The sequence below is a fragment of the Lepisosteus platostomus genome, chromosome 6 (assembly GCF_059453375.1).
Source record: "Lepisosteus platostomus isolate fLepPlt1 chromosome 6, fLepPlt1.hap1, whole genome shotgun sequence".
NCBI lineage: Eukaryota > Metazoa > Chordata > Actinopteri > Semionotiformes > Lepisosteidae > Lepisosteus > Lepisosteus platostomus.
This window is the reverse complement of record NC_142616.1, coordinates 22352781-22369153: the sequence shown is the minus strand read 5'-3', so window position 1 is coordinate 22369153 and position 16373 is coordinate 22352781. Positions and strand designations below refer to the sequence as shown.

Genomic DNA, 16373 nt, shown 5'->3' with positions numbered 1-16373 from the left:
CATTAATATTCAGTGCAAAACCACTTAAATCCATCTAAAACAAGTAAAAATGTCTTCTTTGCTCCAGATTAAGTATGAATTGGTACCCACCTGAAAACAGCAAGTTACAAACCTGGTACTTAGTGATGGTTTTACTTCTGCAAATAAAAATCAGGCAAAATAATAAAAAACAATTCACAAAGAAGCAAATTTAAGACGTTCTAATTGTTGGTGGGCTCATAGTCTTTAAGAGCATAATAAAGTTTACAAGAGGAGCTCATTTGGTCCATCTACAGTAGCTGTCTGTGCCTTTTCTATAAATTACATGAAAGTATGGAGATGATTAATTAGAAAAACACTATGACTGTTTTATGCATTAGTCACAGGGAAATAGAATATGTGATATTTTGCTTACACTCATATTAAAATGTATTTTGTCTTAGACATAGTGAATTCCCTGTGACACAAAACTATTAGTTGTGTGCACTTTTAAGCGCACACACTCCACTCTCATTACAGCAGAGCTTTTGAAAACCAGTTAGATCAGAAGTTAATAGAGTTAAAAGGTGTACTGCTATGAGAATACAGGGCTTGGAATTTCCATTTTAGGCACCACTGTGGTAAAATTTTAATTCTCATTTTTTTAACATTCCTGTAGTATTTGTTTAGAATTTAGACAAGCTTCTTTATCTAAAGTGCAATTATTGTGTCAAACGTACATTAATTACATGTTGAAACTGTTAGTTTCAATAGACTGAGATAGCACTATATTTCCAGTGAGAGTGGGGCACAGTAGATTTTTCTTTCACTAAATTCTGTCTCCTACATATTTCCTTACACCTCATTATCTTCTTTTCTTTCAAGTCTTTTTCTTCTCTACCATTTTCAACAAAGCAGGGGAAAAAAGTCTGTTTTCGAAGAAGGAGATCGACAAAGACTTATAAGCACATTCGCTTCACGTGCCATTACAGCACACAAGAAGTCCTCTTCCAATGGAGCATTGAACAACAATCTTCCAAAGTCTGCTAGTAACATTACCTTCTTGTCCGATGAAAACCCTCTGACTACCAAAAACCCTTTGTATGACGAAGACAGTAGGAACAGCCCAGAGTGTCTTGGTTTCTCACAAAAGAGGAAGGCTTTGTTGGGTAGGCCATCTTCCAGAAGACTCGGCTTAAAAGAGTCTCTCCTGAAGCTTCCCTCTGCTGGGTCTCACCATTCATGGACATTGCCATCACGGCTTCACAGGCGGCAGATGTATGATACGCTCAGCAGACAAGTAGTCATGGATCCTGTTCAGTGGGAGATGGAATTGTTCAAAACTGAGCTGAGAGGGAGGAAAGAGAATTGGGGCAGTAGGGCCAGTACCAGCAGTAAGGACACGGAGACAAAACTGACTGTTAAGGAACAGGCCAGGCAATTTGAGCAGCAGGCCCTGCAGGAAATGAACCAGCAGCAAAGGCGGGATTCCAGGGGATTGCAGTCTCCACTCCCGCCAAAAAGTGGCCAGGCAGAAATAAAAGGAAGCATGCTAGATCTAAATCCTGGTCTTTTGCTTCCTTCTCTGGGGAGCCCATGTAGCTTGCTGCGACCTCTGTCTCCTATATCACAGACTGCACCATCTATCATCATTACCCACTCTTATGGTTCCCCCCCACCGGCTCATAAGCCCACTCCACCCATCCTCAGGAAGTCCAGCTCCACCAGTTCTGCTTACATGTTGGACACGCCTTGTGAGGTTACAGTGGAGGTCATCCCAGATCCTCCAGATGTTCCTCCACCTCCACCTCCCCCTCCGCCTCTCCCCCTCTCTCTCCCTCTTCCTCTCCCTGTACCCCCACCTCCGCCTCCGCTCCCTCCTTCTCCGTGCTCCTCTCCCTCTGCACTCGGAAATCCAGCTCCTCTTTTTGTCCTGCCTCCCATGCCTTCTGTTTCGCCCCTGCGCCCAGTGTCTTTGCGCACTCCTCCTCCCATCCCTCCACCTGCGCCCCAACCACCAATCCCAAAGAAGGAGCTGAAGGGAATTCTCAAAAACATCCAAAATTTAGCAGCGATAGAAAAATCTGTTGCCAACATGTATAGTCAAATAGACAAAAACCACAAAGCACTGAAGAGTACCCCTAAACCACAAGTGTCTGTTGAAACTGCAAAACTGCAGTCAGAGACTCAAGAGGACCAAAGCAAGCCGGACAGTAGCTTGAACTGTATTGTGGAGGAGCTTGAAAAGCAATTTCCATCTCAGTCTACTGTCTTGTAATTGTCATTTTTCTCTGTTTTCTTTTCCATTGCTGTTTTTTGTTTCACTTTTCATGCATTTTCCACCTGTTGTAAATGTGTTTTCAGAACTGTAAGGTTACTTTGAAAGCTCTTCTGGAGGTCTTATACACAATATACATTTTAAAAACAGTATTTTACAGAGATCTCTGCAGGTGTAATAATTATGTGATGTAATTTTCTTGGCATAGGTTATGTGTTTTAAGTGCATAAGGCACCATATATTGAAAAAATATGACATGCATAGGCTTTAGCTGTTTCCTGCAGATTGTTAAATAAATATAAAGCAAAAATGGATAGCATTGCATTGAAACAAATTCTAATACAGTGATGCTTAAACATCATACATTATAACTTTATGTACATGTATACATATTTATATGAAATTCCATTACTCATCATCAATAATTAGAAGCAATTGCTTCCCATGACTTCATAATTCTACATGTCCTGCTATGGTCTAAGGTGATGTTATGGTCTTGTTTCACTGTTTCTGAATTTTCTGGGAATAGTTCCTTAACATAAAGCTCTGCTAAACTGGTGTGATGTGTGCTTCTGTTTTTGTTTTATTTCTTTTATTTTCTTTTGTACAAACTTAATGCACAGTGCTGTCACTTTCATTTCATTTTTCCATCTAATGTACAATCTAGTTTCACACACTGTATAAACTGTTGAAAGAAACAACTTTAATCCTTGCTCAAGACTACGAAACCTTTAGCAATCCTTCTGAAGTGGTCTTCTAGCCTGTTCTGTGAAATAAGCCATCCAGTACTCAAGTCCTGTTTTGTACAGTTTCAGGGATGATATCTATTATTTACACGTGAGCTATGTAGAATTTGTAAACAAGCAGTTCACCAAATACCTAATGTTCATATTGAATTGCATGCACTAAACAAATTACTCTTGACCTACAGTACATAGAATTCACTACTGCTGAGCATTATGTGTTATGAAAGAGAGAAAGAAACGTGATTTTATTATGAAATCCATCACATTTTTCAAGGATTTTGTATTTAAAATAATGTCTATATAAGCACAGACAGAAGACTTGCATCACATTTGTACATACAGTATATGTGTAGGTGTATCAATACAGTATATACAGTATCTACTATTTTATATTTAAATAGGTATTACAAAAGTTTGGTAAACATTAACCTTGATTTTAAATTAAGGTATAATGTTTTGCTTTGTAATGATCAGTACTAAGCCAGCAGGTATATCGCCATTCAACTCACAAGTGGCAGCCCAGTGCAGCTAAGCAGGTGTGAGTCTGATCAGTTCCATGATGGGAGACCTCCTAAGCTTGCTGCTGGAAGAGGTGTTAGAGGGACCGTTAGATGGGGACAATATACTGCAGAAAAGGTGCTGTCCTACAGATGAGATGTAACACTGATATCCTGACTCTCCATGGTCATTAATCATGACCCTGGTGTCCTGGCCAGATTTCCCCCTGGCCTTTAGCAATCATGGCCTCTTAACATTCCCCACCTATGAATTAGGTTCTCCTCCCCATTGAAGGCTAGTGTGTGGTGAGCCTACTGGCGCATCATCCAGGTGGGTGCTACACTTTGGTAGTCATGGAGGGGTGTCCCCATTTAAAATGTAAGGACTTCTGCTGCTGCTGCTTTTTCTTCTTCATTTGAAAGCCTAATATATAAAAAACGAATGTTTTTAATTAGTTAACTAATCAATCATGATGCTGGTAGGCTCCTAAATGTAACACATATGCTGTACATTTCAACATGAAATGTTTCACTGCAAGCATAAATTTAATCATACCTCACGACCCTTCCTCTAATTTACAGTATAATCAGTATATTTGTCTAATTATTTTTCACTTACTCTGAGAGGAGTTTTCTTTATTGTTTTAGAAGTTCACATTCATTTTAGTTGCAGGGTCTTTGTGTACAACTCATGTCTGCTAAAATACTGTCATCATATGTTGTTTCCATCCAATCAATCACTTTTATGCAATTTTCTTTTATCTTTTTTCATCTCTCTTCAAAACGTTGGGTTTTTTGTTTTTCAGTTTTTGCTAGCAGGTAAGAAAAAAATGAGAAAAAAAATGGAAGTTTTAGATTTTTTTCAGTATCTAATTTTAATGTTAGCAGCAGTTAAGATTTGTTTTTTAGTTTTGGAGTATTCAGTAAGAAACCTGTGGGAAAATTAAGTTATACTGTACATGGTAACATTGATGACCTCTGATATTTCTTACTGAATTGCATGTACTACACACAATAACTATTCTAATGACATGCTGATCAAAACTATAGAGGTTTGGAGACATTCCATATTTTTGGGTACTTTTTTCAGTGTCAGAGCAGGTCCAGTGGTTCTGCAATGGGTGTTGAGTTATAAAAAGATGGACAACTATCAGTTTGTGTATGGGGATATCCTGGGCTCCTTCTAGTGACACTTGTTTGAGAAACACTATTTAGAGCTAAATTTTCTAAGCTTCTGATAAAGAGCACAGTCGCTATATTGCTATAGCTGTGTTCCTTTTAACTTTAACAGTTCTTAATGGTAATGAGCTACTATATAAGACATAGAAGATACAAATTGTCTTATGTAGGAATGCCGATACCAGTTTCCTAACTTTTCCTTTGCACTTTCTAAACTCCCAGAGTTACTGTAAATCCAGCTATGTGTTGTGCCACCCCTCAGGAAATCTGTGCCTTCATGTATCCATCTATTGGAGATCTATTGGAGGTTAATGGAAATGGACTTAATGTGAAGCTGAGTCCTGTCAAATTCAACTTACAGAAATTACAGTAACATTGAAATGAACAGCTGAATGTTTGTATTATGAGAATGAAGGAGTTAAAAACATAAGTGTCTGAAATCAAGCATGAGGGAGTTTTGCTAACAGGTGTATTATCAAGAACAGATTGCCATTGGAGATTTAAATACATTTTTGTTATTACTGTGTTTTCCAGCAAGCAGATGGATTACAGTACATAAGGGATGCTAATTTACTTTTGTTTTATTACTTATTTTTGTTTTTGGACATTATTTATTTTTATAAAAAATGCCTGTTACCAGAAAACATTTGGCTTTTATTGGATTTTTTCCCAAAACAAATGCTTGTGTCACAATCGCACATAATTATAATTCATCCTGTTATTAGCCAGCAAAGTGTGTCACAGGTGACTCAAAGAAGAGTTTATTTCCATGGATTGGGTACGGTTAAATAAATAAGTTTCCTAATGATTTGATTATACCACATGAGTAGGGGCAGAACCTCTTTTTACTATTAAAGACAAAAAGGATGCATGACTTGTTAAATGAGGATTATAAGAAATAGTGTACTTCATGATGGCAGGCCTACAAAACCTATTTCTTTTTTAGTTTCCAGATTGCACAGTCCGACCTCATTTAACATATTATTCATCATGCTCAATGTCCGCATGTGGAGTTTAAGAACTTGTACGGTTTTGAGGCTTTGCTGAACAAACAGATTATGTCAGATCATGAAGGCAGAAAAAATTCAAAAAGTCTTATGAAAGTCACAAATCATTGTTTAGTGATAAATCTTAATTTTAATTCCTCATTACTTTCACATCAAAGGACAATTGCAGTAATTTGCCTCTGATAATCGGATGCATGTGCTGAATTTTAATTCAAAGCCATTACGCATGGTGACATTAAAGATTAAAAGAGATGCACATCTTTGTCTTTTATTTTTGTCTCCAATGTAATTAAATGTTTTCCCCAGCCTTTTGCCTTTGAACTTGCTTAATCTTGGCACAGTGTTAAACTATTTTCTCCTCCTCCACCTCAGAGTGGTTGTAGCATTGTCATTTCTAGTGCTTGGTCCTGAATGAAATTTAACTGGTTTCACATGAATAGGCTATTAGGATTTTTCTACATTAAAATGTAATCAGTTTTGAACATGTAGACCCACAATATGCCTTTAAAGAGCTTTACTATCATATTATGCAACAACACCCAGGAGTTTCTTGTACAGTAGTATGGGATTGCTTCCAGGCCTGGACTTGCATTCATTTAACTCTTATGTTTCTAAAATATGATTTTTTCCTTGTTTCTATAAATTTCCTTTCATGATTTGTGTAATTATTTTCCCTTACTATACATTTTAATAAGGTTCCTTAGTTCGTTGTAATTTAGTAGAAATTACCCATTTCCTGCGTGAATTCAACAAACTTTTATCCACAGATTCATGTTCCAAAAATAATAACAAAAACAGATGATAGACCAGATGGCAATGAATCAGTTGTGTTAAAGTGTACATTTTTATTAGTCATAAAAAAGGCATTGTGATGTTCCTGTCCTGTGTTCTTGCTCTGCTGTAGTTTATTTCCAAACTGTCTTCTTAAGTTTTCTATTCTGTTCAAAATAAGAATGAAAGAACTGTATTTTTTATATTGTCCTTGTAAATGCCTTGAAAGAAGATCAGCCCCAAAACAATATATCTTTTGAAAATGTGCAATGGGCTGAAGTTGTGTGTGATACTACATCACACTCATAGACAACAAACAGTAAGTAAAATTATTTATAATTTCAAAACACTTTAAAACTTATTCTAAATTATTTAATTTTATTTTCTATTGTTTCTTCTCCCTGCAGGCGTGGCTATGGACAACAAGAGGTAGGTATTCTGGAGTTTTTTTGTATTCTGTAGTTACAAAACAGTGGTATGATTGTGGGATTTTTTCATTAGACGTGTGAGCAATTTCAGTTTTCTTTTTTCAAAAGTGAAAGAATTATCAGACTAGTCTAGACACATATAAATAGCATACAGTCTTTTGTAACTATGTTCTCACTTTTTCAAAGACTTTTTATATTGATAACGTGTCACACAGCAACATTTAGAAAAGCAATTATTTGTGCATTTGTTTTGAATGGTGCGTGCAGTTTGTTTCATTTGCTCAAAATGTGTGACAAATCTAGACATGGACAGATCAGCATTGCTTACCTTCAGCTTTCCTTTTCCTTGGACTTCAGCCATGCTTGAGTACAGACAACCCTCTGTATCTATTTTCTTCTTAATAAATCTTTCAAACTTTTCTCTGTTTCCTTCTCTCCTTGTCTTTTAACTAATCTATGGCAGCAACAGCAATTGCTGAGGCCATCTCTTCTGAGACCAGAGGTACAAAATTATGACTTATGAAACTGTTGAGGCGTTCTTGCATGTAATTTACTGTAGCAGGCACTGGACGTTTTCTTACCATTTCTAGAGGCTGCGATGTCTTTGAATAATGATTTTGCTTTAATGGCAGGAGCTCTCTATGGAATCAGGTATCGATCCTGGACAGGAATATTACACACAGGATTATTATAATTACGATCATGGGTAAGTTTCTGCTCTTTAAATGTTTATGTTTAAACCATTCATTGATATTCTCTGGGCAGCATGCATCTAGAGCTTCACATGCATTTAAAGTGGAGCTGATCTGGAAATATGTGACATTATGCAGCACTGTGTTTATAATATTGGATTTTTTTAAACTGAAATGGGAGCTATGCTTGGCATTTACAGTTGGTGTGCTTTTTGATATCAGTATATTTAACATTTTTAAATATATTTTCTTGAAACAGAATGAACAATAAACTTGTTTGGTTTGCTTAGACAACAACAGCAGGGCAGGTGGCTTCATAAGGCATGCATGTGGAGGGTTACCCATATGGTCCACAGTAAAGTTTACAATGGTTAGATGAACAGATGCAGATCAAATGTTGTACTCTGAGCTCATTTCTTAGAATTTACTCCAGCACCCAGGAGAGATCCTGATAGTTTTGCATGATGGAAGATGTTAACTAGCAGAGCTGCCAGACGTTGGACTATAGTGCAGTATAATAATACCAGATGACAGAAGCACTTACCTGCTGCTTTGTGTCACTTAAATGAGAGATCTGCTAAAAGCCTGTAAATATGGGATATGTAGCGTATTGTCAAAGTACCACATGAGAAATTTCTATAGCAATTTTCTTTCTGAATTAAAACATTTTAAAAGAATGACAACATAAAGACTTGGAAGCTGTTAGTCATAACCGTTGTGTTTTAAATTTTCAGTTTGTCAAAAAGAGACAGATTTATTTTCTTTTTCTTTTTATGCAATTAACATTTTCAAGCTGGAAAATCAAATACATGTTACCAGATGGTAACTATGATGAAATATTTTAAATTAACAGTCCCCATTTAATAACAATTAAAGTTATTTATAATTTTTTTCCTTCCTGGTAAGTTTGACTTTACCCTCAGAACAAATGGTAACAAACTTATTTTGCAATCCATCATAAATTAGTCATACCTCAATTCAGACGGAGTACAGTATATAATATGAAATATTCTTCAGTAACTTCAGCTAGACATACTGTATAGACATGAGAGTATGTTTCTGTTTCAAAAGTGGGTAGACATAGTACAAATTTAAGCTTTTTATAGTGGAGCATTGTTAATTTGTAACTCAGAATGATCATAGGTCTCATGCACTGTACATCAGAACAGATTAATTGGCATCACTGAGGTGCCACTGAAGATCTAAATGATCTCCTCATTGCATTATGGTCCAAGGTAATGAACAAAGAACTCACTAATGTACAGTATGTGTGACCTAGATAAAGCAAGACTCATTTCTGAATCATTCAGTTTTGACCTTTGGCACAAGGGCTACTATACTTATTACTTGCTCTGGTGTTGAGCTCTGCTTCTTAATGCAGAACTGCCTGACTAAAGTGCAGTTTTGGCCAACTGTTTCTGTGAATAAACTGATGGCTGAGTTCATTGTTTCTGTTTCAGGTACGACTTGCCTCAGTATGGCAGTCGCCGGAGGTTAATCTCTCCAGCAGGAATGTATGATGAGTATGGAGAGGTGATTATGGAAGATGATGGGAGTTACTATTACAGTCCACATGGGTCTTCAGCTGAAGGAGAGGTACTATTCATTTACCATTTCTGTGCTCATTGATGTGCATGTGTGCAATACACAAGATAACGGTAGGTTGCAAACTTTAACATTTGTATGGAATTTAGTGCCAGAGGATATAATCATTTTTAATAATTAAGGAACAAGTAATAGGTTTATTTCATGCTGAAAAGAGAAGAGAGAAAACACAATGTTTCTGCTGAGAAGCCTTCTTCAAGTGTGCTACTTGCCAGTCCTCTAGTACTCCTTAATTTCATGTTGCAAAAACCAATTATACTGTAAATGTAACCCAGCTCAAACAGTTCAGTGACTTGTTTTATTGATGATTGTACAAGTTGCTGCCATTCAGATTCTCCTGACCTCAAATACAGATTGAATATAACATTAAAATATGAGATTTCATTTGACAAAATGAAAATCTGTCTGTTAATGCTCATTGTACATTGCGCATAATTGGATAAACACTGAATGGCCTTTTAATTGAATACATATTTAAAACATGGTGGATTGTTTTCAGAAGAACACAACCTACCATGGAGTGACAGTTTTCAGTTTAAGCTCTCAGACTTTCGACTTTTATTTACATGTTGTAATGGATTAATTGTTAGCACCTCTATTCCCAACAGAAAGGATGTAGATTTTACTTACATTTTCAAATGGATGATGATATCAGAATATTTGTATCTTGTTTTACAAATGTTGCTTTTTGTCAGTTACACTTTTGCTGTGGAACTAAATTAACTTTTTCAAAGCACTCTCAGTAACATAACATTGTGAGCAAAGTGCTTTTTCTAAGTCTCACCAAGAATGTAACATTAAAAATTAATTAAAGAATGTGCGTGTGAGCGTGAATTTAAATGTTTTATAAAACCAAGTATTTTTTGTGGATGAACAACATCATTGTAATAAAAATACCCTGTGATATAAAGATGTCCCAATAAGAATTACAAATCAGAAAATATAGTGCAAGACTTCCTGAAAAGAAATGGGATCTTTAAAAAGCTTATATTTTAAAAGGAACTGTGATACTTGTTATATACTATATTATACATTGTGTGTTTGATATATACAGATACAGACTATACCTCTGCTATCATTTCATTTTTTTACAGACATCAAAACCCAAAATCAAATATGCTTGTATATCTCTAAATTGTCATTCTCAATTAGCTTTCATACTGTATGTACTGAGATATATTAAAATTACAACCAAAGCTATTGGTCCCAATAGTTACACTTTTAAAGACTCTTTAATTACCAGCTGTATAAATCGGTCTATGTGGCATTAATTATTGTTCATTTATTGTATTTGGCAGACACCTTTATCTAAATTTACTTAGATTTGTATCTGTCTTGCCTGGGAGGAAGAAAGCTCTGGGTAGATCTGGGTGAAATGCTTTGCTAATGGATACTAACAGCACTAACTGTTACAGATACTAACTTTGCTAACAGCACCCCACCCAAATCCTAGAAGGGCTTTTAATCCACAACCTTACAGAAAAATCCAGCCTTAACCACTGCTCCACAATGATTTGATTTTCTTGCTGGAGATCTGACTCTTGGTTGGTATTGCAGATCTTTCTTTGTTCTCTAAAATGTTTATGTATATACAATGTACAGCATATATACAGTATATACAGTATGTAGGTGCACACACCTTGTTAAAAAGTTAGAAAATCTGCAGAAACCTGAAGATGGTACAGTCTGTTATTTCTGCATTAAAAATATGATATCCTTTGAACTTCAGAAGTAATTTTGAAATTTAGCAACTTCAGTTGGCTGTTAAAACACACTTTAAAAATCACAAAACAATACTTACAAAAATGATGTTGATTGACAAGATTTTGTATTAGTATAACAAAATACATTTCCATCTGTAAAAGTAGGTTTTTTTTCATTCAAAAAACAGTATCTCTTACTTATTAGTATCTACCAGATGTTTTCTTCATGCTCTGTTTTCTTCCTTGTTTAGGCAATATAATAAAGATAATTTCGCATTTTGTTATTCATAATCTTATTCTTTCATACAGGAAATTTCATAAACAGGGCAGTTTCACCCACATGAACCTAGAGATGCTTCTCATGATGGAATTAAATAGATTTAATGGACTGATGTCCTTTAGTTCCAAAAAATACAGTGTGATACAAATGTATTCAGCATTTAATACTTTTTTATTGTATCTTTATTAGGATTTGTGTTTTTAAGACAGGAAGTATTCTAAAGCATAGTTAAGGTAATACATACCTCCACCCTGACAGTTCATATTTAGGGGGTGTACTGTATATTCGTGCTGATAACCTGGGAAAATTTCATTGTTGCAGGGGGCAAGGCCAGGCAGAATTCCACCTAAGAGACCTCAGAGAGTTGGTTTTGGGGACCAGCCCCAGGCTGATCAGGCTGCTGCAGAAGTGGCAGAGACTATAGATAGTGGTACAGATGCAAGTGGAGCTCAGGATGACCCTGGGAAGAAACTCAAGTCAGTTATGAATATTAGCAAATTAGCAGCAGGAAGTAAATTAGTTCCAGATCAACCTCCAGATCCTTCTACCTCCCGTTATTCTCCATGGAAAAAAGCAAGAATATTTCCAATGATACTCCAGAAAGTTAAAAGAGATGGCAAAGATTATGCAAAGCTTGTTTCTGCTCGTCGTGTCAATAGTGAAGAGAGCATTGCTAGTGGGTCGTCCGGCAGCAAGGTGATAAATGGAAATTATTTTCAGAAATCAGCAGACGACACAAGCTCAGCAAAGAAACGGTTAGGGAAAGTGCTGAAACGCATCAACATCTCAAAAAAGCTCCAAATGAGAAGGAAATCACAGAGTTCTGTTAGTAAAAGTTCTGCCGCTGGTAGTGAGAAAGAAGAGTCTCAGTCACAAGCAGCCAGTGATTCTGAAATAGAGGAGAAGAAATCAAAAGTTTCCATCAGCATCACTGGTGAAAGTGAGCAAGAGGGGAATGGATCAGAGGAGGAGGGCAGCAGCCACAAAAAAAAAGAATCTGGAGATGAATCTTCAGTCAGGAGTAGTGTGGCACTGTCAACAGAAGACAAAGATTACCTTAAAGTGACATTGGACCAAGATGAAACCAATGAAAGCACAGTTGATTCTGATGAAGAACAGGATGAGAACCTTGAAGACTCAGATGAGGAGAGCAAATCGAAGTCTGAGTCTGGCACTGAACAAGACGGTTCTGAGGCAGAGCAGGAGTTGCAGGAGACTGAAGAAGATGATGACAGTGAAGACATAAAAAGTGCTGTTTCTGAAGAATCCATTGAAGATCGGGAATCAGGATCCAGGATATCTTCTGTCCGCAGCTCAGCTGGATCCTCCTTCACTGGCACCAGCAGAAAGTCAATTGAAAGTAGACAAGGGAGTATAAGAAGCAGTGGTTCATCAACTACAGAAAAGACCAAAAGTTCACCTCGTAGCAGAAGTAGCTCTCAGGCATCCTCTGATGCACCAACAAGTGAGTCAGAAGTTAGTGAGTCAGAAGAAAGCAGGTCAACATTTGGAAGTGTAAGTAGCAAACAGTCAACGGGCAGAAGTTCTCAGAAAACCCCGTCAGGCAGTGAGCATAGTTCCAGAAGCTCAAGAACTGCAGGAAGTAGCTACAGGTCTAGATTGTCTACTCTAACCAGAGGATCTGAGGGCACTATAGAAGAAGAAACCGAGGAAGAAGAATCTGCCTCAGAAGAAGAACAGGAAGATGAAGAAACTGAAAGTAAGCATTCAGCGGAAGACATGAGTGAAGGCACAATGTCAAGAAAATCCACTGTCAGTGAGAGAAGTGCCTCTACTCAGGGAAGCAAAAGCATAAGCAACCAGAGTGTAATTACAGAGGAAACAGAGACAAAGAGCAGTGTGGTTCCTAGTGCAGATGAGGGAGATGGACAGTCAGAAGCAGTCAGAAGTCTGAGTGATGAAGAAGGAACAGTGTCTCAAAAGACATCTGTGAGTAGTCACGTCAGTCAGAGCAAGTCTAAAGCTTCAAGGAGCAGTTTTACATCAGCTGCTAGCGGCAAGAGTAGTACAATGAAATCTTTGGTGAGCACCACAAGTTCTAATGCTTCTAAATCAACACAGCAATCACAGTCTGATGTTAGCATGAGTGGTCAAAGCAGTAGAAAATCAGCATCCAGAACAGTATCAGATGACAGCACTCAACAGTCTGTCCGAGGGACACCCCAGGACACAGAAGAGGATGAGGATGGATCGAATGATGGATCATTAGATTCAGAGGCTGAGGGTGACTCAACGTCATTTTAAAAAAAACTGGAACCGCTATGTAAGCTGGTATTTTGTGACCCACCTGAGTTGAGTGATTTGTTTGCTCTATTATCTGTGTGGAAATGTTCTCTCTACTACCTTTTCCTTATTCATGATTTAAGGTTCTCTCTTGAAATGTCATGAGAGGCAGGAAACCATGGTTGTCTTGCTTACTTTGAGATTCTTTAAGTCAAGAGACATAATGAGAGGATGCATTTCTGACCATCTTGCCTGTTTGGTAGCTAGTTGATCCAAACCAAAGACCTTAGCCAGCTGTTTCTTGAAAGATGACAGGATATAAGATTCAATAATATGGCTGTGTAACTTCCATTTTCCCACAACCCATTGTATAAAGAAGTGTCCCCTGCAATTTTAAATGCACTTCCACATACTTTCAACTTGTGTCCTCTGGTTCATGTTTGATTTACAGAATCGAGTCCTGTCATAGTCTTCTCTGTTCAAGACTTAAAAGATGTACTGTAATTCTTTAAGACTGACAGCGTATGCAATTCTTTTAAACTGGTTATTCTGCCCTGGACTGATTCCATTGTAACCTTTTTATAAGACAAGGATGAAAACTGTACACCACATTCAAAATGAGGTCTTTCTACTGAATTATACAATTTTAAAATTCCTTAATGTTTGATTTACACTTTAAACTGCATATTTGTTTCCCACATTGGCTCAAAACATACTTTATGTCAACATAATCACCTAAGACCTTTTCATGAATAACTTTTTCAAGTCTTCTTGTCTAATGTATTATCTGAAGTTTCATTAAGAGTTGAAATACTTGCTTTTCTTTATTTATGATCAACATCCTGAGCCATACCAAAACTATGAGCTGATACACTCTAGGGCTGGTGAATTATTCAGTAATAGCCACACTACTTTGGCTTATGTAATGTGCCTTACTGAATATTTCCTATTTAACATTTTTTTTGGTCCTTCCTGTTTAACTATGTGCTTTGTTATAGTTTTTGTTGTTAGAAAGTTTATAGTTTGCACAATAAAAATAATGTTAAACTATAAACTGCAATGTTTCAGTATTTCCATGCGTGTGGTTTTTATGCGGTGATTAGAAAATGTCTTGCATATTACTGTACCTGTGCACTAACTGTCCTTTGTTCTTTTATTTATAGTATGGGAGAAAGAAAAGGATCAAGCTAGTTATTGACCGGGAATATGAAACAAGTTCAACAGGGGAGGACAGTGCACCCGAGTCCCAGAGAAACCGTCTGTCCAACATAAACAGTCATAGCAACATCAATGGGAATATCTATCTCGCTCAAAATGGTTCAATTATCAGGACGAGAAGAACAGGCCACTCGAACAACTTCAAATTGAACTCCCCAGCCAGGCTGGGGAAACAGTTTAAAAAGCTTGACAAGCTCGCGGTAACTCACGAAGAGAAACTGCCCCTCAACAGTCCACTGCCCATGGCCATCACCTCTAACACTGATGACAATCTGAACAGCAGACCGTCTGGCGGCTCTTTAGCTTCAAGCACCACGGGACCAGACAGTATTGCCTCAAGGTCTATTATAGGGAAAGCCCGGAATGACAGACCACGCAGCATGGATGAACAAGAGTCGACTGTTGACAACGAGGACATTAAAGAGCCTTTAGAATCTCAGAGTGATCAGACTCAGTCCGATGAAGAGGAGCTCTGGATGGGGCCTTGGAATAACCTCCACATACCAATGACAAAACTGTGACTTTTTTAAGAAATAAAAGTGATCGTTTTATTATGTAACAAAAATGTTCTTTTTATTGTCTTCAAAAGTAAAAGATTTGTACTGTGCACTGAAGTTGTATTATGGGAATGACACAATTCACTGTATGGGAGAAAAAATGAAATTGCACTTGCTTTTTTAACTTTGGTATTCATTTGTTTTCCATTAATTAATTGGATTGTTAAAAAAGTATCATAGAATTACTAACATTAACCCCTTTTGTCAAAGGCAATAGAGAAATTACTGTAAAAGGAACATTGGAAAATACACATCTCGTCTCATTTTAGTGCTTACAAAGATCTGAAAAACTTACTTTTAGTTATTAATTAACTTTTAAGAAAAAACTACTGAAAGCAGTATGGATGATTTAAAAGAAGTAGGACATAAAATAAAGAAGTAAAACACAATTTCTGAGGGATCAATAACCATATTCTTCCATTATTTCTAATGATTGTTAATGAATTGTATACATTTTTGTATTTATGTGGAGCTCACCTAATGGATTTATGGCCCAGTTTTTGTTTTTTTCTTTCAATAAAACAATACACAAGTATTTTAGTAATACAAAAATAAATATTTTCCAAAGTGATGTGCTTTACTTTTATTTTCATTTACATTGGCGTCCTTTCACAGCTAGATCTGTTATAGTATCAAATTCACATTATGCTCTATATACTTCAGGGGTGTCAAACCAATCAGTTTCTGAACAGCTTAAGACATAAAGATAGCTGTTTTTAGTTTTTTTAACATAATAATTTTGACAACTAACCCTATGGATTCTTAGAATATTTCTGGAATAAAATCAAATCTATGCAGAAAGCATTTGCTTTGTACAATGTCTAAATTGGCATTGACCATTTACTGTGAAAGAAGTAGATGGGCCATAATAGAATTTATAGTGGATAATAATGTCCTTGTTTATATTTTGTGTTTGCTTTTGTTACCATGCTAAAAGGACTTTTTTGTTACACTTTAGCAAAGGATGTATGTATAGAGCATAAGAACATAAGAAAAGCTACTAATGAGATGCTCCATTTCCACCCATCTAACCTGTTTGGTAAATAGGATCTAATTGATTTAAGGATCAGAGTCTATTAGCATTTGATTTATTCTTGTGGCTCTATTGTAATTATTTTGAAATTCACTCTATATTACCATAAACATTTGGTGAAAGTCATGTTTGATTTTTTAAAGTGAAATGTATCAGAGGCCAGTGCTGTTGAGCAGA

At 36.5% G+C, this 16373-nt stretch overlaps 2 protein-coding genes across 8 annotated transcripts in view; both read left to right on the top strand.

Annotated features, from left to right (window-relative positions):
- Nucleotides 1-15734, top strand: part of pcdh15b (protocadherin-related 15b) — a 314610-nt gene extending 298876 nt beyond the window's left edge. For 6 of the 7 annotated variants that reach the window (XM_088634838.1, XM_088634837.1, XM_088634840.1 and 3 more), the window contains 5 exons: nucleotides 6844-6865; nucleotides 7328-7366; nucleotides 7497-7570; nucleotides 9017-9152; nucleotides 14552-15734. In XM_088634838.1, the coding sequence (XP_088490964.1) occupies nucleotides 6844-6865; nucleotides 7328-7366; nucleotides 7497-7570; nucleotides 9017-9152; nucleotides 14552-15127 (847 nt within the window). In that variant the 3' untranslated portion in view covers nucleotides 15128-15734. The remainder of the gene's footprint in view (nucleotides 1-6843; nucleotides 6866-7327; nucleotides 7367-7496; nucleotides 7571-9016; nucleotides 9153-14551) is intronic. The other variant, XM_088634843.1, reaches the window with a different exon arrangement.
- LOC148661320 (uncharacterized) lies at nucleotides 10599-14539 on the top strand. Its single transcript, XM_088634844.1, has one exon. The coding sequence runs from the start codon at nucleotides 11628-11630 to the stop codon at nucleotides 13407-13409; it is 1782 nt and encodes a 593-aa protein (XP_088490970.1). The 5' UTR covers nucleotides 10599-11627; the 3' UTR covers nucleotides 13410-14539.
- Nucleotides 15735-16373: the final 639 nt, after the last annotated feature.